Below are 21,889 nucleotides of genomic sequence, written 5' to 3' on the forward strand. Positions count from 1 at the left end.
CCTCGCTCCACCGCCTCTCCCCACCCACCCGCACTCCACGTGGGCGCACCCCGGCGCCAGGCGGCCGCGCTGCCCACGGAGCCCCTCCCGGCCCCCGCGGTGGGAGGGGAGGCGCGGCCCTGGGGTCGGACGGACACAGCGGACGTCCAATCGAGCCCGGCAGTGCCTCCCCGAAGGGAGGGAGCGGCGGCTCGGACGGGCCCAATGAGCGGGGAGCCCGAGTGGGACTTCCTCCCGGAATCCCGTTGGCCAGAATAGTGGGGCCGTGGGTGACACGTAAGTTGGGTGGGAGGCGGCGGCGGCGGCCCAGAGGCGGCAGCCCCGTCAGTGACACCGGCCCGCTGTCCCCCAAACCCGGCCGGGGCAGCCGGCCCGCAACCATCCTCCAGCCCGCGGGCCGCGCGCTGAGGGGCCGCCTGGAGCCCGGGTCCCTTTGTTGGGCGCGCGCCTCCTCCTTTTGGTGGCAACAGAGTCGCGCAGTGGGAGCCGCCGCGAGGGGGCGGGGAGCGGCCGGGGCGGGACTCCGAGCGCCGCCGGGGCAGCCGGGCCAGAAAGTGGGGAGGAAGAAAAAAGGCAGGAGGCGTCCGGGGCCCGGCGCGGCGACAGCCCGCTCAGAAGTATGCGGAGGGCCCCCCTCCCGGGCCCGGGCACTCGCGGAGAGCCAGCCTCGCAAAAGTTTGGTGGCGGCGGCCGCGCCGGCGGCGTCGATGGCTGCGCGCCCCGCGGCGCGCGGGGGCTGAGCGGGCGCCACTTCCCCCCCGGCCCCGCTTTTGTGTCTCGCGCCTCCTGCCCATGCTGCGTCCGGCCCCCTCCTGCGGCTGCCGCTGCTGAGCGCTCGCTCGGGCCGAGCGGAGGACGGGACGGCGGCGGGGGCGGCCGCGGCGCGGAGTCCAGGCGGGACTATGGGAAACGGGATGTGCTCCCGAAAGCAGAAGCGGATCTTCCAGACGCTGCTGCTGCTCACCGTGGTGTTCGGCTTTCTCTACGGCGCGATGCTCTACTACGAGCTGCAGGCGCAGCTGCGGAAAGCCGAGGCGGTGGCGCTCAAGTACCAGCAGCACCAGGAGTCCCTTTCCGCCCAGTTACAAGGTACGGTTAACGGGACGCGCGCGGCCGGTGGCCAGCTTTGCCCCACGCCTCCTGCCCGTCTGGAAAAGTGGCTTCGGTGAGCCGTTGGCACTGCGGGGGCCACCTCTGACCTTCAGGGACATCAGAGGCCAGCCCTGCAGGGCCTCCGGGCCTCCGGAGTGTCATCGGGGTAGATGACATCTCCCTCCTCCCGCTTCCTCCAGCGGTTACGTTTGAAAGTCGTGCCACCAGCCCCTGGTCCCGCTGGGCGTTGGATGGCCGGGTGCGCACGGAACCCTTTACCCCAGCGCTTGTCAAAGGCCCAGCTGCAATCCGGGCAGGCAAACCGGGAGCCTCCCTCCGCTTCTGCCAGCCCGTCCCGGAGGGGCATGGTCTCCTGGTTTCTAGATATTTGCTTTCCAGTTGACTTTGTCAGTAGCCTAAGAAATGGGGAGTTTGGCACGGGTTTCTCAAACTGTGCCGTTTTTTCAAGGGAGATTAAGCCATGACCCAGCAGCGGCCCAAACTAATGGCCCAGTCCAATGGAACCTAGACCTGCTAGTTTCTGTTAACTTAATAGGGTGACTTGAGAGATGTTGCAAAAATCCACACCACTACTGTTCACCATCCTGCAGGTATGTTTTTGGGGAAAAAAAAAGGTTCATTTGTCTTCCTGAGTAACTTGTACTTAGTTTATCATAGAACTAGGGGTGTGTGTGTATTTTACAGTTAGCCTTGAGAAGTCCAAGAGAAGAAACAGTTTTTCACTTTGCCGGACACAGCAAACACAACTTGAGCCAGACCGGTAGAAAGACTTACAGCTCCTATCCTTCTATTTTAGAATCTCCTTTAATGTAAATTTTAGAAACATAAATGATGCATGACTGCGAAGTAAGCATGGTGTGGTCTTGTTAAGAGCATAGTCATCCTATCCATATTTTTTGAAAGCTTTTACTTGTAGTTGGGGCTAGTTTTCAACGCTGATGCAGCCCTCTCCGCAACCAAAAATAAATAAGTAAATAAAAAGCTGTGAGTAGTGAAATGTTGATGGGCTTTGCTGACAATGCAAATATAGCTTATTTCATATTACTAAGAAGATACGAGTTGGATGGATGTTTCTGTCAGTGTATGTGTATACAAATATAAAACAGATGTCTTTTCTTTGCTTCAGCTATTTTGAGTGTTTTCTAGTAAAAAAAAAAAAGTTTTTTTTCGGTGAGAGAAAATGATGCACAGCTGATTGCTTCTTCTTTCCTCTTTCCAACTTAGTAAGGGAAGTATTTTTAGCTTACTGAAGCTGCATAGCCACAGGCAGTGAAAATATGTGAGCTGGGCTTGGTTTAAAAGGAAAACTTGTTTTGATACCATCTTAGGTTAAAAATTTTTTTCTGTAAACTTGTTGAAATTTACCCATGAATTATTGGTATGCAAAGCATGGGTATTTATTTACTTACTTAGAAGATATCAGCAAGCTTCCCTGTGAAGTTCAGTGCCATTAGACCAAGGGAAAAATTTCCCGTCTAATTGTACAGTGGCAGGACTAGATTATGACACACATGGCTGGAAGGGGTGTGTATGGTGGATTGTATGAGGTTAGTGCCTTGGTCTCTTAGTGAAGGAGACCCATGAGAGCAGGCGCTGTCTTGCTTACCAATACATCCTCAGCACTGCACAGTGCCTGACACTCATGAAAGGATCAATGTATATGCAATCAACAAACTTATCCTGAACTGTGAGATAGTTAATCCCAAACACTTTTTTTTTTTGTGAGGAAGATTAGCCCTGAGATAACATCTGTTGCCAATCTTCCTCTTTTTGCTGAGGAAGATTGGCCCTGAGCTAACATCTGTGCCCATCTTCCTCTACTTTACATGTGGGATGCCTGCCATAGCATGGCTTGATAAGCCGTATGTAGGTCCATGCCTGGGATCTGAACCTGCGAACCCCAGGCTGCGGAAGTGGAGCGCACGAACTTAACCACTACACTACTGGGCTGGCCCCTCTGTCTCTGCTTTTTAAAAAAAACAAAGTAACAACAACAAAATATTTTGCCCAAATAGTGCATTGGCCTCGACTGCCAGTGCTGGAACTCATTCACTGAGGCCCTGATTCCTGAGTCATGGCCTTTATTTGCAGTATGCCATTTTGAAAATCAATCTCAATTTTTGTTCTCCTTTTATTTGCCTTTTGATGGTGGTAGTAGGGGAGAGTGCTGGTAAGTGGTAATATAAGACCATTAAAATACACAACATTTGCTTTGCAGCAGGAGATGAAAAAATGTTGTAGGTAGTTTGAATGAGTGACCGCAAAGTCCATTTCTTAATATACTCTTTTGCCATTTCCTCATGAGTTGTGTTGCTGCAATAATTACAATATGATTATGCATGAAGAATTATTTCCCAAGCAGGCTGCAGTTTCTTCTTTTTAATGGATTCACGATTGATTTCTGCAGTATTTATTTTGGATTTCACATCTGCAGGCCATTTCATGAAGATTTTGTGATGGTCTGCAGCTTTTGCTTCCCTTTTCCAGTGGCAAATGCCATTTGCTCAGCAGCACTGTGCACTGCCTGCATAGGTGTCTTTTTAGGGCATTAGACTCTCCATTGTTAAGGCTTGTTTAGTTATGTGAGATCTCTTGACCTGGCCTGGATTAAGATCCGAGTTAATTATGAGTGGCCTTCTTTGAAAAATATGACTCTTGAAATGTTTAAGTAGTTTGGCCCTATAATCTGCAGGTATGCATTTGTTAAGTGAGCCTGTTTAGGTCATCTTCAGTTTAAGAAAGGGTTGTAGTCCAGAGACTGTTTTGAAAGTAGGTAATGTTTAAGTGCATCATGTAGTAGAACAGTTCCATAAATAGGAGATGGTAGGGAGCGACATGGGGAAAGTTCTAAGACTAGGCAACCCACTCTCCACTAAAAACAAATTTCTGTCTGCCAGCGTATCTATTTACCTATTTATCTATCTCCCACCCATTTGTTGTTGCTAGTGCCATCTAGTCGATTCCTACTCCTAGTGACGCTGTGTACAGCAGAGCCTTCTTTTTGCGCCATCCTCTTACCTTCCGGCACTAGATCAGACAATGCTCTGCTGCTATTCACAGGGTTTTCGTGGCCAGTTTTTTCAGAAGTGGGTGGCCAGGTCCTTCTTCCTAGTCTGTCTTAGTCTGGAAGCTCCGCTGAAACCTGTCCACCATGGGTGACCCTGCTGGAATTTGAAATACTGGTGACATAGCTTTCAATGTCACAGCAACAGTCAGCTGCCACAGGATGACAACCGGCAGAGGGGTGGTGTGGTTCCCTGACAGGGAAATGAACTGGGGCCTAGCCACTAGACCACCAGGGCTGGCTCTCTCTCGCGGGTACTGTACCTCAGTTATTCTGAGGAGTCGGGCAGAGGTTGCATACTGCTGGCTACACACTAGTAACAACCTTTGACCAGCACGCTGTTTAATTAACCTTTAAATATTTGTAAAAACTGCTTTCAAGTAGGCCATGCACCGCTCTCTGCCTGCACACGGTGGTTCTCAGCTTTGACTGCCCATTAGAATCACCTGAGCAGCTCCCAGACCAATTAAATCACCATCTTTGGGGGTGGAACCCACGTGGCAGTCTGCCCAGGTGATTCCAGTGTGCAGCCATGGTTGAGAAGCACAGCTCTATTTTCATAAAACTGAGCCACTTGACACGTTTACTTTACCTCCTTGGCTGCAAAGACATTTGAGAGTTTTTTTTTTACCTGAGCGTGTGATTCAGATTCTAGCCCAGCAACTTTTTGTGTGAACTTGGGCCGCATTTTTCTTATTTGTATAATGGAGATTAGAATGACCTATTTCATAGGGGTATTGTGAGGATAAAATAATTAATACCCGTAAAGCTTCTAACACATACCTAGCACATAGTAGGTACTTCTCATTAAAGATTAGCTGTTACTATTATCACAGTCCCTGTTCGAGCTAAGATGTTTCATTTCTTTCCCTTCCCAGGTTTGTCATGGGTAAAATTTTGAAATTGGCAGGATTTGTTTTAATAGTTAGCGACCTCCTTTTAGTGTACCTGAATGAACATCAAAGAAAATAGGTATACTGGCCTAAATCCAAGTACTTTACCCTGGAGAAAGGACCTTCCCTGACAATTTAAATTTAGAAGTAGGTGTGTTACTGATTAACTCTCCTTGCCTCACATCAGATGAGGAGAGGGGTGACTGCAAGAGAGAGAAGTAACCTTGTATAATAAGACCTGGGAGGGAAATCTAATTCTTTAAGTTTAAAAAGGGTAGGGGCAAAGAGCCCCTCATTACTAAAACACTGGATTGCATTGTTGCAGCCGTGCTCTTGGTCTTCCCCGTGATGACCAGAAACCATCCAGAAAAGGTTTATATCATGTTTCCTATGCTCCTATTCCAGACAAGTGTATTGCAACTGTGTAGGATAAACAAGTTTGGTGCTTCTAAGGGTGACATTGTTATTTAAGTTAGTTGTCCTTTGCATCGTGTTTCCCTAGCACACAGGATGGCTGGCTAGCCTGAGCGTGAACACATCATACTGTAGCTGGATTCTTCTTTGTTTTCAACCTACCCTGAATTTGCTTTTTTTAAAAAAATAAAGTTCTTCTGTTCGGGGCCAGGCTTTTTTATTCTTTCATCTCCAGTGTCTGGTATGTAGTAGGTGCTCAGTTAAGTGGTAGGTCTGTACCTATGTGGTATTTTCTCTCTGCGTGTGAATGTGCTTGTATGTGCTGGGTAGTGAAGTGTAGTGGATACAGGCTGAGTCAGAGCACTTGGATTTGATTTCTTGCTATTTTTTTTTAGCAGCTATGTAGTCTTGGGCAAGTTGCTTAACTTCTCTGTGACCCGTTTTCATCGTATGTAATAATCAGGATAATAGTGCGCATAATAAGTTGTCATGAGGATTGATAGTGTTAGCGGGTATACTGTGCTCAGAAGGGTGTAGCTTGCATTTTGGACTATTGGGGAACCTCACGTACAACAGAGTGGTTCACAGACCTCAGTAATTTAGCCCCACAAGTGTGGGCAATGTGGGGTAGGGATACTCATTTTCAAAGTGCAAAGTTAGGACTTATAGACATCACTTAGATATTGTCTATTAAGTCAACATTTTCACTGCAATATATCTTGTAGTTAAAAGGAGATGTTTATTAAATAGCTGTTTTTATTCTGTTTTGTTTAAAAAATGGAACAGAAATAAATTCTCTTTAAGTTCAGTAGTTTTTATTTATATGTAAAACCCTGCCTTAAAATTCATTCCCTGAATAAAAGATAAAAACTTCTAGATAATTGTTGAAAATCTGACTCAAATAAGCATTCTGTTAACTATATAAGATTTGCACAAATATGTATGATTCTGCACATTGTGTCTGCCTTAGTCATCCCTGTAAATTGGAACATGCCAATATTGGTTGACCATGAAGAGAATTGCTCATGATCGGTGAGCCTTTAGTTTAAGTCCCAAGTAGACTGGAAGCCTTACCTTGACTTTCTTTATTCTATCCTGCCTTACCAAGGCCGGTTTCCATGGGCTGGGGCACAGGACCATGTTTCAGTGACTTCAGGAATGAGTGTCTTGTCTTGGGGAAATGATGACTGAAGCTGGTGTGGACCCAAGCGCAAAGGATTTGAGAGAAACCAGAAGAGGGGGGAGAAAGGGGACTGATATCAGTTTATGACTTTTCAAAGCATTGAGGAAGATTCTTGTTCACATTTTTATGTCCTGAAGGGAAAGAGACAGGGAATAGTGAAGGGAGAGTAGGTTTGGCATCAGATAGGGTTTGAATGCAACTCTGGTGGGTACCAGTAGAGTGACCTTGAGCTGGCAAGTAACCTCTCTGAGCTTGAGTTTCTTCATATTTAATTGGGGATGATAATATCTACCTTGCATACTTGCGTAGATTAGAAACACTGGATCTAAGGTGACCAGCACGAATCCTGGTGCGCCTTACTGCTACATTTGTTAGGTGGCAGGACTGCGGTTGCTGGGTTAGCACTGGGCTGCTTGGTTGTTATCTTGCCCACCATTTCCTAAATTTGAGTAGGTAATAGTGGTATTAGCTGTGGCCCAAATGTGAGCTCTGTGCCCAAGTAGGCTGAAACTTTTATTTGATTTAAGACACTCTCACTCTGTCTTTTCTACCCTGTTGACCCCTTTTGGGGAAGAAAAGACCTGAAAACGCTTTACAAGGTAGCATCGAAGAGTTGCTGTTTTTCATTTTGACAACCGAGTGTTCTTATTTTATCGCTGAGGACAAAATGTTTTTGCTGCTCTTGCCAGTCAGTGGTCTGTGGGCTTTTGTAGCTTTGTTTGGAAGTGCAAGTTATATATAATGTAACTTTGTTGTAAAAGAAAAATGGCAAACTGTATTTTCCTTTAAAGCCACTGTTATTTGAAGTGAATTTAGTTTGATAGAATTTTGAAAATTTATTTGAAGGAATTGAATTATTTTAAATATATAGCATTTATTGAGTATTTACTGTGTGCAGGTAGTGCACTGAGCGCGTGATGTGCATTTTCTTTTTTTGTGTGTAAGGAAGATCAGCCCTGAGCTAACATCTGCCAATCCTCCTCTTTTTTTTTCTTTTTTTCCCTTTGCTGAGGAAGACTGGCCCTGGGCTAACATCCATGCCCATCTTCCTCCACTTTATATGGGACACCACCACAGCATGGCTTGCCAAGCGGTGTGTGGGTGTGCCCCCGGGATCTGAACCGGCGAACCCCAGGCCCCGGCAGTGGAGCGCGTGCACTTAACCCCTTGCACCACCGGGCCGGCCTGATGTACATTTTCTCATCTAACCATGACACGAGCCCTTCAATGTGGATGAGCCATCTGAGGCTCAGAGGGGTTAATTAACTTGCCAGTGTCAAGGTCGAGTCTAATGAAACTGAGCTTAGAAGCCTGATATGACTTCCTAGCCTGTGTTCTTTCCACTGTACTCCATTGCCCTCAAAATTATTTTAGTGTCTCTCATGACAATATTAAAGGTTTTGAGAAAGTAGGTTAGGCGGGTCATATGAGGATTCAATATAAAATTTAGCAACAGAAATAACAGGTGTGATTATTTGATGCAGCGTTTTCAGAGTGTAGGACATTTGCTGCTGTTACTGATTTGGGTTGATACTGGGGTTGGTTTTAGGTGGTATGCAGATGCTGCATAAAATAACATCGAATCACATAGTAAAACTCACCCTTTTGAATTCCCTTTCAGTATGTTCTTGACAAGGAGGAGCTCTCAGTTTTATGCTAGAATCTCTCTCCTAGATATAGCTGCTCATTTGTTTTTCTCAAAGAGAGCAACTTCAGGCAACCAACAGCCCGATAGCTAGAATTTAATAATTGTTTGTTGTTATTTTGCATTTAAATTTTACAGTTATCATCCATTAATGCCATGTAAGTCGGGTTTTTTATTTACAAGGTAGTAGTTAAAGTTTCCGTTTTAGAAGTTTATTTTAGGGGAAAAAGTGAATATTTGGTAACCCATAGTACCTGTACAGATTTTGCATACATAAAGAAAGAACTCGTGCTTGGAATACCTGCATGTCTGAAGTTTAGGAACGCATTAACTGATCAAATCTGATACAGCCACTAAATTTTGCAGTTAAGAAAATAATCCTGAAGTGGATGAATCACATACCATGTGTGTCAAGCTGAGCACAGAGCTCGCATATCCACATTTCCAGTACAACGGAGCTTCCCTCCACCTCGCTCTGCTGCCTCTGGAGACCAGCAGCACCGTCTTCTCAGTTTGAGCAGAAAGGGGCGTTGCTTTTTTAAACAATGCTGTATATTTCTGAATGGCGTATTTATGTTCTTTGTTTTTATTGGCCTGTGAGTGCTTATCCAGAGGATGTGCCAGTCGTTGCCCTTCACTAATAAGCCTCCCTGCATAGGCTCATAGCCTGGAGGGATGTGAGCATGCAATACATTGCTCTTTATAAGAGTATGACATTTTAAAAAATATTGCTTTAACTATTTTTCATATATAAAATGTCACAATATGATAGATCGTGAATAGAATAGTAAAAGATGTGCTGTCATTCTGAAGGATAAGGCATTATAGAACATTTGAATGACACCATTTCCTTTTCTTTGAGAGTAAGTGAATTTAAGAAAAATATATCATCATTTTAGGAGAGTCAAACATTCCATTTCCCATTTCACATCTCATTTAAACCCCTCTTTAAGTGGAATTTTGTTACAAACAACAAAAAATCTGCAGATCAAGATATTTAAGAGAGCTTTAACATTGCTTGTATGTTCTCAACAATAGCTGTGATGCTATAAAATAAATATTCTACATAGATAAAAATTGGGCAGCTAATAATTACTTGATTGGTTAGTGTACAGCAGTTTTTCAAGTTTTACATTAGTGAGATTGAATATTATAAATCTATAATTCCTGTTGCATCAATCTCTCAACCTATTAATAAACATTTAGAGGGAGTTTTTAAAAGGACTTTATATCCTTTTTAAAGGTTTGATGCTATATGTTAAATTGAACTGATATCAAACATCACTTTTATTAAATAATGAAAAATAAATCTCTTTACTATGTAGGTGAGCATCTGCTCAAAATCCAGAAGTCATCCAAGTTTGATCTGGGTGTGGCTGAAGCTCCTAGACTGTAATTCCTCAAGTATAACTTCTCAAGTATAGTTCTTTTTCGTCTGTGAGTCTGTGAAACTAAAGAGTCAAGATCTCTGATCTCAACACAACCAACATACAACGGTGGTGCAGGTATAAGATACCTAAATATTCTTGTTCAAAAAAGTGGAAAATACAAGGTATGTAGGAGACACTGGTCCATAGCAGTTCTGAAATCCAGCTAGACCAGTGTTTCTTGACTAGGTCTCCAGGTGTGGGGGTAATTCTTCATGGCTCTTGAATCTACCCTTTGGGCTATTTGTTCCATTCTCTGAGTCATCCTTCCTTTTTCATGAAAGGTAGCATGTGTTTGCAGCTGAGTTTTCTCAGCCTGCTTTTTGCCAGTAGAATTTTTGAAATCTGTAGCCTTTTTTCATTTAGTACATCCCTTTCCCTTTCAGTCCAAATTGGCAGTGTTTCTGCTGATTAAATCCTCTCAAAACTTTTGTGGGTCTCCTGTGAAACTTGTTGGGGCTTACTGTATTCCACAAAAACCACACCCATGTATTTCTTGGAGATAAATCTTCTCTACCTTGGGCTTCTGCTGAGATAAGGGAGAGACAATGCCGTTTTAACTTCCCAAAGTCCTATTGAGAGGATCTGCGAGTCACATCCTTAAACTTTTAGAAGATCCTATGATCTGACTGAATAGTACTCTGAGACACCACATTTCCAAGGTCTTAACAAGGATTTCAGAAGCCACACCCTTGGTCTCATCATTAGACCATGATTTTTTTCTGAAGTTCCCTGGAAATGATCTTTGCTTGAAAGCTATTTCTTAATTTTAACATTGTTTGCTGTCTAGGGAGGCTGAGAATTTTCAAAACCATAAAGTCTGCCTCCTTTTTGTTGAGTAGTCCATCCCTCAATTTATCTTCTCACAGTTTACTACAAACAGCAAGAAGAAACCGGGTAGCATCTTCAACACTCTGCTGGGAAATCACCCAGTTCATTTGGCATGTTTTTTGTGCCTGCAGGTGCCTGCAGCTCCTGTAACTATACATAAGTGTGGGTATTGTTAAACCTTCTGCCATACATGATTTCCCATTTCTAATAAAATTTTCCTCACTTTCATTTATGCCCTTACTAGCAATCTCTTCAAAGTCCGAAATTCTATGAACAATATGTTCAAGGCACTTTACACCTTCACTCTTCTTAAGGCCCACTATAGAGTTCTAAAGTCGCTCCCACCTTTTAGATTTCTGTTAGGGCAGCACCCCACTTCCAAAAACTGTATTAGTTATCCTGTTGCATGGCAAATTGTCCCCAAACTGAATTGGCTTAGGACAACAAATATTATCTCACAATTTCTGTGCAAAAGGAATCTGCGCTTAGCTGGGTGATCTCTCAGGATCTCTCATGATGTTGCAGTCAAGCTGCTGATCTCAAAATTCAACTGGGATTGAAGGATCTGCTTCAAAATTCACAAATGTGGTTGTTAGCAGGCCTTAGAAGATACGCTTCCAATTGCACTCATCTGGACCTTTCCATAGGACATTGCACAGTTCCAGCATGGAACTTACAACATGATAGCTGGCTTCCCTCAGAGCAAGAGATCCAAGAGAGAGGTAGAGAGAGAGTGTGCAAGAACCCAAGATGAAAGCGAAAGTATTTTAATAACCTAATCTTGAAAGTCATATCCTGTCACTTCTGCCATATTCTGTTCATTTGAATGGAATCACTAAGTTCAGCCCACACTCAAGGGAAGGGGTTTATGAGGGCATGAATAACAGAAGGTGGGGATCATTGGGGGCCATCTTAGTATCTGTCTACCACAAGGTGAGAATGTCATTATTGTCAATATCATTACCAAAGTCATGATAAGCTAACATTCTTTGAGCACTTGCTATGTACCAGGCACTATTCTAAATTATTTTCTTGGATTATCCATAATACTTTTGTAAAAATATTTTGCTACATATTAAAATGTGATCTACCATTTAATTTGAAGTATATTAGCAAGAAGTAGCATTTGAAATCATGGCACTTCAGAGGGAAATTTTCTGGTGTTTAAACCATCTGACTTGGAAGAATTAAAATTATAAGAGAGTTCCAGGTAACTCTCTGAAGGATAAACCCAACTAGTAGACTGTCAAGGGAAATCCCAAAGTGGAACGCATCATGTCCCTCGGGAGTTTTCAAAATCCGTTGACAATATGAAAATTGCCCACTGCTACAAGTGACTGTATTCCTTTGGCGTGTAGATAGGAATGCAGTGCAGTGTGTTTGTATGTATAACATTTTCAGTTGCTTCTGAATGTTCCTTCTGACTCTATAAACTGCAGCCCTTGGTGAAGACCTCATTATTTGATAGATTAATTTTTTTTTATATAGTTATACTGGTCTTAAATAAATATCTTTAAAGAAAGAGCATTAATTGCATAACTGATAATATCAACTAATTCATCCCTACTTTGAAGGTCAAGTTTAAAATATTGCAATATATGAGTTTTCTTTTGTGATATTAATAAAATAAAAAATAGAGCATAAGGGCATATTGTGAAAAAGGTCATCAAATGTTTTTTGATCTATTGTAATTCCAAATTCACAGTATGACCTTACTCTTCTAAACGTATTTTAGTAATTAGAAATACATGAGATAAATATATTTCTATTTTCCATTTAACTCCCATTGTACTTTCCTAAACATATTTCTGTAAGAGATTGGATTGGGAAGTGGACAGAGATACTTTGTCAGTTGTGTTTGAGGCCCTATTCCATTCAAGAATCAAGGAGAGTTCTGTTCTTGTCAGTGAGAATTTGCTGTTGAATTTCTGTAGAACCAGCAATTCTCTTCCTATCCTACGGTTGTCTATGTGGGTACCAGATTGCTGCCATGATATTCTCTGTTATTCTGCGTTACTGTGGACTTCTTCCTTTGGTGATATTCACATGGGTACCATAAGTACCTTGTGATGTGTGGTCTCCGCTCTCTGTCCCAAAAACCAAAATGGGAAAAATTCCCTACCTGTTCTACAATGTGCAGTGTGGTTCTTAGGGACACTTACAGGTTGTATATTGTTTTTTTCTCATATACCTTTTGCTAGCTGAGTTGGTTAGGATCCATGTGGATTAAGCTAGAGGATGCTCTCTTCTGTTAAAACTGTCCCAGGAAGCAGTAGCTACTAACCCAGCTGGCTAGAATGTTGTGTTGGTATTTGTGAGTGCATGTGAGACTCCTTATTTAGACCCCAAGAAGTCTTCATCTGAGGGTCCCACGGTAGCAATACTTTGAGTAAAGGCTGAACCTTTAAAGAAAGATTGCTTTGTTTTTATTGTAGACCTCCAGCTGTTCTCAAAACTGCCTCCTACCCAGCAACAACTCATTCCTAAGACCACATTGTGTGTCTTGTCTGTGACCTTCTCTTCCTTAAGGTTGGCGTTTTTAATTTGGGATCTATGAACTTTCTGAAAATACATGTCAGTTTTGTGTATATGCCTTTTTCCAAGACAGAAGCCATAGCTTTTATCAGATCCTCAAAGCATCAGTGACCTGAAAAAGGTTAAGAACCATTGCTTTAGGGCAAATTCCTCCTTCTGAGGTCCTTTCAAATCCATCTTGGAATTTGACCTCCCCTAGTCCCACTGCATGAACCCTCTAGAAAGTGTCTGAGTATGTAATGAGGTAGTCTGTACTCACTGCTATTCCTCTAAAGCCCTGACCCACTCCACCCCCCTCAAATGTAAGAAGAATCTTGATTAGGTACTTAAATGGCATTTAATAAATTGCATTCCTGGAATCCATTAGTAATTGCTTAGTAAATAATAAAAAATGCCCTGTAATTACATGAGGAATTTATACTTTTCAAATTGCTTTATATTCATGATATCATTTGCTCCTGAAAACAACCCTATGATGTAGAATAAAGCAATATGCTATATTATTACCATTTTAAATTTAGGGACACAAGTCACACAGCAAGACAGTGACACGGTTGAGATCAGTGCTCAAATTGCTTGAACCCTAGTTTGGGGCTCTTACTTATCCTCAGTTTCCAACTCTCCCTCGCCCTGGAACTAAAATGAAGTTTTAACAGTATTCACAAAACGGAGTTTCTGACTTTGCCTCCTCAGAGGGAACTCTGTCCTTTTCAGATTTTGTGAAACAGTTAAACATGTTCCCAGATGGTGACTCACCTGGACTTGACGACTGGTCTCCTTGGAGTCCTCCTGTCACCCCCCACCACTCCGCATGGTGCTGATGGCTGCTCAAGCTGTTACTTTCTGCTTCACTCCTGCAGCTTTCTACTGTCAGTGGCGTGTTTACCGTGTTTCTTGTTGGATCTCATATGCCCTGGAGACTCCAAGCAGGCTTCGTAGGGATTGGGTCCCGGGGCAGTAAGAGTGATAGTCACTGTGGTGAACTTGGCTTCATCACCTTTTCCATCGATCTCTGGCACATTGTCCTGATCCAGAATTAGGGGCTTGGGCTGTCCGTTACCTTAGGATGATTCTTTTTCAGACTCCTCTGTATCCTGGGGTCAAGACAGGGCTTAAGCTCACCCTGGGACCCTGCTAACTTTCACAGCTGTCACCTGACAGCATCTGTAGCTTCACCTTGACTTCACACGGGGGCTTGGAAGCTCACCACTCAACTGATTCTCCAGCTGTGTGTTTTAGCTTCCAGATGTAGAAGTCAAATCACTCCTAAATAAATCATAGATTGGGAGAGCAGGAAAGAATGCTTGTAGAGCCCAGGTTGCAAAGAGCAGCATATGGATATGTTTTGGTTTGGCTTACACAGTGCTCTGAAAAATTCACAGTAGTTGTGTACATGGAAAAAGAGATATTTTATGTAAACATCCGGATTTCCAACTTTGAAAAGTCATAAGATCCGTCGATACTGGGCTGCATTCCTGCATGCTGAATGGCAGCATTTTGAATGGGGCATGTGGCTTCAGTGGCAGAAATTCCCACTGGGAATTCTTTATCTTGAATAACTTTTTCAGTAGTTTATCAGTGAAGAAAGTGGGCCTCAGAGAGATCGAATGATTTGACAACTGTGCCGTCCAGTATGGTAGCCACTGGTCATGGGCGGCTAAAGCACTGACAATGCAGCTAGTGTGGCTGAGGAACTGAATTTCAGATTTTAACTCATTTAAATTTAAATGTTAAAACTAAAAAAGCATCGTGAAATATTTTGCTGTTAAACACAACTTGATTGTTTTGGTGGCACTACATTTCAATGAACTGTTGTGTTAGATATTATTGGTGTGTTACAGTGCACATATACTTTCTACATTTTTAAATGCAGCTGCTAGAAATTTAAAAATTACGAATGTGGTTCACAGTGTACTTCTGTTGGACAGCGCTGACCTGACAGAGCTCACGCAGCTTGTTGGTGGCATGTCTGGAATTTGTCAGCAGATATCCACAGGGCTAACCATATTTTTTCTTTATTACTAAAGTGTTGCCCGGCTTTTCTTCTAATTCTCAAAACCTTTTCATGATAACATATGATCTCACAAACTCCTATAGGAATTTGTTTTTCCTCATTTTTACATGGTCCATAATATAGTAGTGATTTTATGTAAAAGAAAATTTAGCTCCATGTGTTATCAACAATTATATAATAAAGGTAATTTTAAAGATGATAAAATCAATATTCATGATATATAAAGACTATTTTTAATTTTTTTCTCATTGTAGGTGACACTGCCCATTTAATTTTCTCTGAATTATTTGGGTAAGAAAACAATGTTTAACACATTTAAAATAGCATTGTATTTTATTTTGGCAGAGATGTATATTAAAATGAGTCTAAAATTAGTTATATCTTGTATCTTGAAAACTAGACAAACTTACTTTTAGACCTAATATATTGAGTTCTTACATTTGACAAGATAAGAATCAAACACTTCACAAATAAAACATTGAGCATGTGAGTAGCCCAATCAAATCTAACCTTTACTTTTTTTTTTGACGTTTTAGATTGAACTATGAATTGTAACATACATACATAAAAGTACACAAATTGTAAGCATACAGCTTGATGGATTTTCACAAACACATTTATGTAAGCAGCAACCTGGTGGAAATACACAACAATATCAGCCACCTAGAGGTTTCCTTGAGCCCCTTTTAGTCATTAGCTGCCTTCTACCCCTTAAGGATAATCACCATGGATTAATTTTGCCTGTTTTTGTACTTTACATAAGTGGAATCAAACAATGTATACTCTTGCATCTGTCTTGTTTTGCTTAACATTTTATCCAAACTGTTACACGGTACATAGATTGTTCATTTATGTTAGTATGCCTGGGTGTCAGTTTGTCACAGTTTTATCCACTCTGATATTGATGGATATTTGGATAGTGTCAATTCCTGCTGCTATGAATGTTCTAGTTCATTTGACTTGTTTTTTTCCCCCTAAGAACTAGCAACTTCTTGATGTGCTTGATGATTATTTTGAGTAAGATAATGCAACTTAAGGACTATTTTGAGTGCATTTTCAGAATTATCTTATTATTGCTCCTCTACTAGTGCTGATTTAATATCATTATGCATCCTGTCTGTATGCACTGGTGTATTATCAGTACAATAAAAACAACTAAAACTTAATGTTCAGAATACAAGCATTGGTATCATTGTTCAGCCAAGAGTAAGCTGCCCAAGGGAGGGCCCAGATATGAGCTGGCTTAACTGGTCTCTATTCACCATCATTCTTGTTCTTTTGGTACATTCTTTTTCCATTTGTATTGTGTAAAGGGGTCATTTTTAAAGTAATTAATTAACTTATTTAAAAAGTAGAAATTACAACAGGCTCAATTACTGCCTTTTGCTGAATTAATTTCCTGAAACACATTCACAGCCCCTCTGGTTTGGGAACACTGCCTCTCACTGGAAGGGTTCAGAATATAAATAACAGCATTCAGGAGGAATGTTACGGAGTTAACTCAAATATCTGGTGGGTGGTTGAACTATCCTTAAGATTCCTTCTAAGCTAAAATTTTGCGATTTTTAAATTCTAAGATGCTTGCTTAAGTGAACAATAATGAAAATAAGAATTACCTGTAGTGACTCATGCTCAGCAATTTATTAATACACAGTAAGTTTTCACGGTATAGTTTTGCTTTATTATATATAAATGGCAAAAAAGAGCAATGATGTTCTTGGAGTTGATCCATGAAAATCTCATTAATATTACTTTTATAACTTGTCATAATTGAACTTTTATTAGGCTACAATTTGTCTTCATACAAATTATGATAGGAAAAAATAATAAAATATTTGTGTAAACAAAAATCTACCCCACTTTTTAAAAGAACAGATTTCTAAATCACTTAGGAACATAAAAAGGAAAGATATCCTTCTAGCCAAAGAATTAACAGATGATTCCCATCTAGTGATTCAGGCGGACTCTCAAAGTATTAGTACTCAAAAGTAATAAAATTGCACTTACTATTACTAAACGCTTCTTTAATTCAAGATTGTTACTAATTCATACTGGCTCCTCCTCCCAACACTAGTTAGTTCACGTGGTGAGAGTTTGAAGAGAAGCTGTTCAGAAACTGCTCAGAAAACCAGACAAGGGATTCTAGAGTGTATCAGATATTTAGTGGGGGGCTTCACTGTCAGTTCACTTGGAGGATTTGCTTGATAAATTGTAGAAAAACCTGAGGTTACAAAATTGTAACTTGGGTTTCTTAAAATATACTTTATTTGGTATACTATAGTTTATTTCTGGAGATTAGACTTTAGTTGTGAAATGAATGTCTTTCTGTGACAACTTTTTCTTAAACGTTTCCTGTATTAAAAAGATTTCTGATTCTGTTTTCTGAAATGGAAGATAGCCAAAGAAAATTATTGTTAGTTTAGGATAGATAAATCAAGAAGTTGTGGTTTAATGTGACTAATGTTACATGAGTAGCCGTAGAAAGATACTTGAGTATCAATATATTAGTTTTCATTTTGTAACAATTTCAGAATCTCAGTAGCTTACAATAACAAACATATTACTGTTCATAGGTCTGCAGTTTGTCTGTGGTTTGGCCATTATGGACAGGGCATGGCTGGGCCTGACTTATCTGGCCCTATGCACAGACAACAGATTTTTGACCAGTGTCAGGCACACCCCAAATGCCTCCTTTCTATGACCAGTGCTGAAAGGATTTCATCTCCCTGGGGGTGCTCTTTTCAGGGTGGATCACAGGAGCGCAAGAAGGTGAGTGTTAACACTCCATGCCTCTTAAAGCCTTCACTTGGAACTGGCTCTCTGTCATTTTTGTCCACATTCTGTTGGCAAAGCAAATCACAGGGTCAGTCCTGACCTTAGTGTATTGGGTGCAGGGGAGTGCTCAGCCCACAGCAGTAAGCGCTACAGCGTGAATGGCAGGGTGTGGGTTGTATAATCACAGTAGTGATGGGTGAAGAATTTGGAATGATGACCCCATCTACCGTTGTCAATTTCAAAATTGGCACAGTGTGAGATGAAAGAAGAAAGCTGGTTTTATTTAAAGAATCATTTTACGGTGATTTGAATAGACTTTTAAAAAGATTAAGTAACATAATTTTAGTCGTATTTGTGTTTTCTCAGCAAAGGGTATGAGTTTATAATGAAGCACTTAGCGTAAATTCTGAAGAAAAGGCAATAAGCAAATGTGTTCTTTTATTCAACAAGCTTTTCCTGAAGCACCTACTGTCCACAGGCTTTCTTGGGGCATATAAATTTGATTATACAGTTGCTGCTATCAAGAGATGGAATTTAAATGAAGAATCCCTTAAAGTTAAAGGCTTTTCTATTTGATTTTTATGATCTGCTCTTTCAGTGACATAGACTAAGTAGAAATTCTCTACCAAAGTATTTCAGCATTTAATATGCTGATTTTAGCAGCAAAAGCAGATATAATAAAACATAGGATTTAGTTTTATGCACTAATTTATGTGGGTGAAAAAAAACCTAGAACTAAATTGTTTTACGTGGCCCATGGATAGACTTGGGCATTTGAAATTTTTTGTAGACTTCTTGTGGACACGTGTGGTGCTTTGCTTTTTTAAAAATTTTGTTGCACTGGGATTCTTTTGTAAAAAAAGAAAATAAATGAAAAAATTGTGCCATTAGTGTTTACTTCACGGTTCTAGCTCCTACTATGGCAACTATATATATTTATACCCAAGGCCTTGGGAAAAAACTGTGGAAAAGTCATGGTCAGATGCCCTGTCTTTTTGTCAGTCTTTCTGTCTGTCTTTCTGTCTTTTTAAGAACTTATCTGATTTTAAGCATTTCTTTAAAATGCTCTTCCTTTTCAAGCTGCACCTTTATTAATTCCATCCATTCAATGTGAGACTGTGTGTATGTGTATGATTGTATATATAGGTGTGTATGGCTGGTCAATTATTCTGTTGGCCGCCTTTAGTAAGATAATCCTAATAGCAAAATTATTTTTACTTTTTAAAGCTTGATTTTTCATCTCTCAGCTTGAGAATATCAGATTTTTCTACTCAAAAAGGGAAGCTGAAAGCTGGTCTCTAGGTACACAAATATGGCCTTGATTTGGAAATGGATATTTCCTGTGAGTTGTCCTTACATGCCTTTTGTGTGTATAATAGAAGAAGCAGTGAGAAGAGGCAAAGTTTTTTTTTGACAAGTTCATTTCTGTACTTTTTGTGAACAATACCTGCTCAGAAAATTTCATGAGGAAGAACTTGTAGGTTCTTGTTAAGCCTAACAAGTGAAGCTCTAACGCTGTATGACACCAGTCAACAGTGGGCCAGTTACCAGTGCAAGTATTTGTTCTCTAACTTAAAGAAATACTTCTTGTTATTAACTTTGTTCCTTTGGAAAAATGTTGCTGTGGAAACAAAATCTGGCTTTCTTTTTGGTCTTCCTCATCTCTGTTTTATTACTTAATATTTTTTTTTCGCTTTGCTGGTTGATTGCTTAAACACTTTTTTTTTTAACAGTCTGGTTGGCACCAATCAGAACAGACAACAAAAAGAACATTTCTATTGACTACTTAATTCTTTTTAAAGGGAAAAGTCTTTCTTTCCAGGCCGCAAGGCATTTTAACTACAAGAGGTTACGATTTTTAACTACCACACCTAAAATTATTTCTTGAATTTTGAGTTATGTCTCAGTAGATCATATCTAATTTCCCCTCTTTCTAGGTCTATTCTGGTGTTATCCAGGTCACTCAAAAACCAGAACCTCTTGGCATGGTATAGGCTACATGGATAAGTTTTTCATATAATTGTGTTGACTCTACTTTCAAAATACATATCCTAAATCTTACCAATCTATAATATTTCTATGTCTAATATCCTAGGGTGATTTACCATCATCTCTTGACTGGACTAATTGCAGTAGGCTTCCACCTGGTTTTCTTGCTCCCACTCATATCTCCCCTATAGTAGCCCAATAGTTTACAAAGATTATTCTTTGTAAAATATAAATTAGGTAATGTTATTTCCCGTGTCTCTTTGGAGGAAATTGTAACTCTTCTCTGACCATAGTTGTACTTCAACAAGATTGCAGACACATGGGCTTTTTAGCTGTTTCATTGACACCCCAAACTCACACCCTTCTCAGAGTCTTTATACTTGCTGTTCTTTCTGTAACATTCTTCCCTGAGATCTCTTCATCACTGGCTCCATTTTATAGTCATGAGCTATGTAATGACATTTCGGTCAAAGATGGACTGCATGTACGACAGTGGTCCATAAGATTAGTACCATACAGCCTAGGTGTGTAGTAGGCTATACCATCTAGGTTTGTGCAAGTGCCCTCTATGATGTCCACACAACGACATATTTCTCATAGCGTATCCCCATCATTAAGCAACACATGACTAAGTATTAAGCAAGACATGACTGTATCCAGGCCTCGGCTCAGATTTCAACTCCTAAAAAGGCAGCTGTATTAGTTATCTGTTGCTGCATAACAAATTACCCCCAAACTTAGCAGCTTCAAGCAACAAACATAAACATTAACTATTTCACGCAGTTTTCTAAGGGTCGCGAATCTGGGAGGGGCTTAGCTGAATGGTTCTGGCTCAGGGTCTCTCATGAGGCTATAACTGAGCTGTTGGCTGGGCTGCAGTCATCTAATGATCAGCTTGGGGAGGATACACTTCCAGGCTCATTCACACGGATGTTGGCAGGCTTCAGTTCCTCACTATTGGCCAGATACCTTGGTTTCTCACTATGGAACACCCTTCTATAGATCGCCTGAGTGTCCTTATGACATAGCAGCTGGATGCCCATAGAGTGAGGGTTCTAATGGAGGAAGAGCCCAACATGGAAGCCACAGCCTTTTATAACTTAATCTTGGAAGTGAGATAGCATCACTTGTGCTGGATGCTGTCAGTCACACAGACCAATCCTGGTACATTGTAGGAGCGGGGAGTACATGGGGGTATGAGTACCAGGAGATGGGGATCATAGGAAACAATCTGGAAGGCTGCTTAATACAGCAGCCCTACCACCCATGGGGATTTCACTGGTTACTTTCGAAAAGCCTGCACCTTTCGTATTTGTTCAGAGGTAATCTGAACAATCTATAGAAGTCATAACTACATCTCTTCCTTGATATGAGGAAATACCCTGCATAAGCAGAAAAATGGTAATAGGTCATCTGTCTGCCCAACTGCTATCTCTCTCGTTATCCTGCATTTTTATCTTATCTGCACTGATGACTATCTGAAATCTCATGTTGTATCTCTTTATTGTCTGTCTTCCTCAATGAGATTGTAAGACCTTGAATTCAGAAAACTGGTATTTCATGTCCACTGTTTTAATCCTTGAGCTTAGAACAGTGTCTGGAATATAGTAGGTAGTTATTTGGTAAATAAGTTTGCCTTTTCAAGCCCTACAAGTTTTATTTTAACTGTTTTATATGGAAGTGTTTCTACATGCATCCCTGTATTCTGAAATTGAGTATTTGGAACATAAACTTTATTAATTTAAGTAACATTTGCTGAGTTTATCTTATGTAGAAGGCACTGTGCTAGATGCTCTGAAGTTACAAACACAAATAATACATGGTCCCTACCCCTGAGGAGTTGTTTTAGTAAGGAAGGGCAGACTCTGGGGTGGGCTGTATGAGAACAAGTGAAATAAAGAAGAAGGAAAAACTGCAGGGCCAGGGGGCCGGTGGGAGGTGGAGGAGACTACACAATACCAAGCCATCTTGATGTCTTGGGTTCAGTACAGTTATTTTGTGCTGTA

The 21,889-nt window shown here is 41.0% G+C and overlaps 1 protein-coding gene across 5 annotated transcripts in view; it reads left to right on the plus strand.

Annotated features, from left to right (window-relative positions):
* The first annotated feature begins 344 nt into the window (after nucleotides 1–344).
* The window catches only part of GOLIM4 (golgi integral membrane protein 4), a 75,387-nt gene continuing 53,842 nt past the window's right edge, over nucleotides 345–21,889 (plus strand). For 3 of the 5 annotated variants that reach the window (XM_058556399.1, XM_058556398.1, XM_058556400.1), the window contains exon 1: nucleotides 345–1,089. In XM_058556399.1, coding sequence (XP_058412382.1) covers nucleotides 903–1,089 — 187 coding nt within the window. In that variant the 5' untranslated portion in view covers nucleotides 345–902. The remainder of the gene's footprint in view (nucleotides 1,090–21,889) is intronic. The other 2 variants (XM_058556396.1, XM_058556397.1) reach the window with 1 other exon arrangement.

The sequence above is a fragment of the Diceros bicornis genome, chromosome 15 (genome assembly GCF_020826845.1).
Source record: "Diceros bicornis minor isolate mBicDic1 chromosome 15, mDicBic1.mat.cur, whole genome shotgun sequence".
In the NCBI taxonomy this organism is placed as follows: Eukaryota; Metazoa; Chordata; class Mammalia; order Perissodactyla; family Rhinocerotidae; genus Diceros; species Diceros bicornis.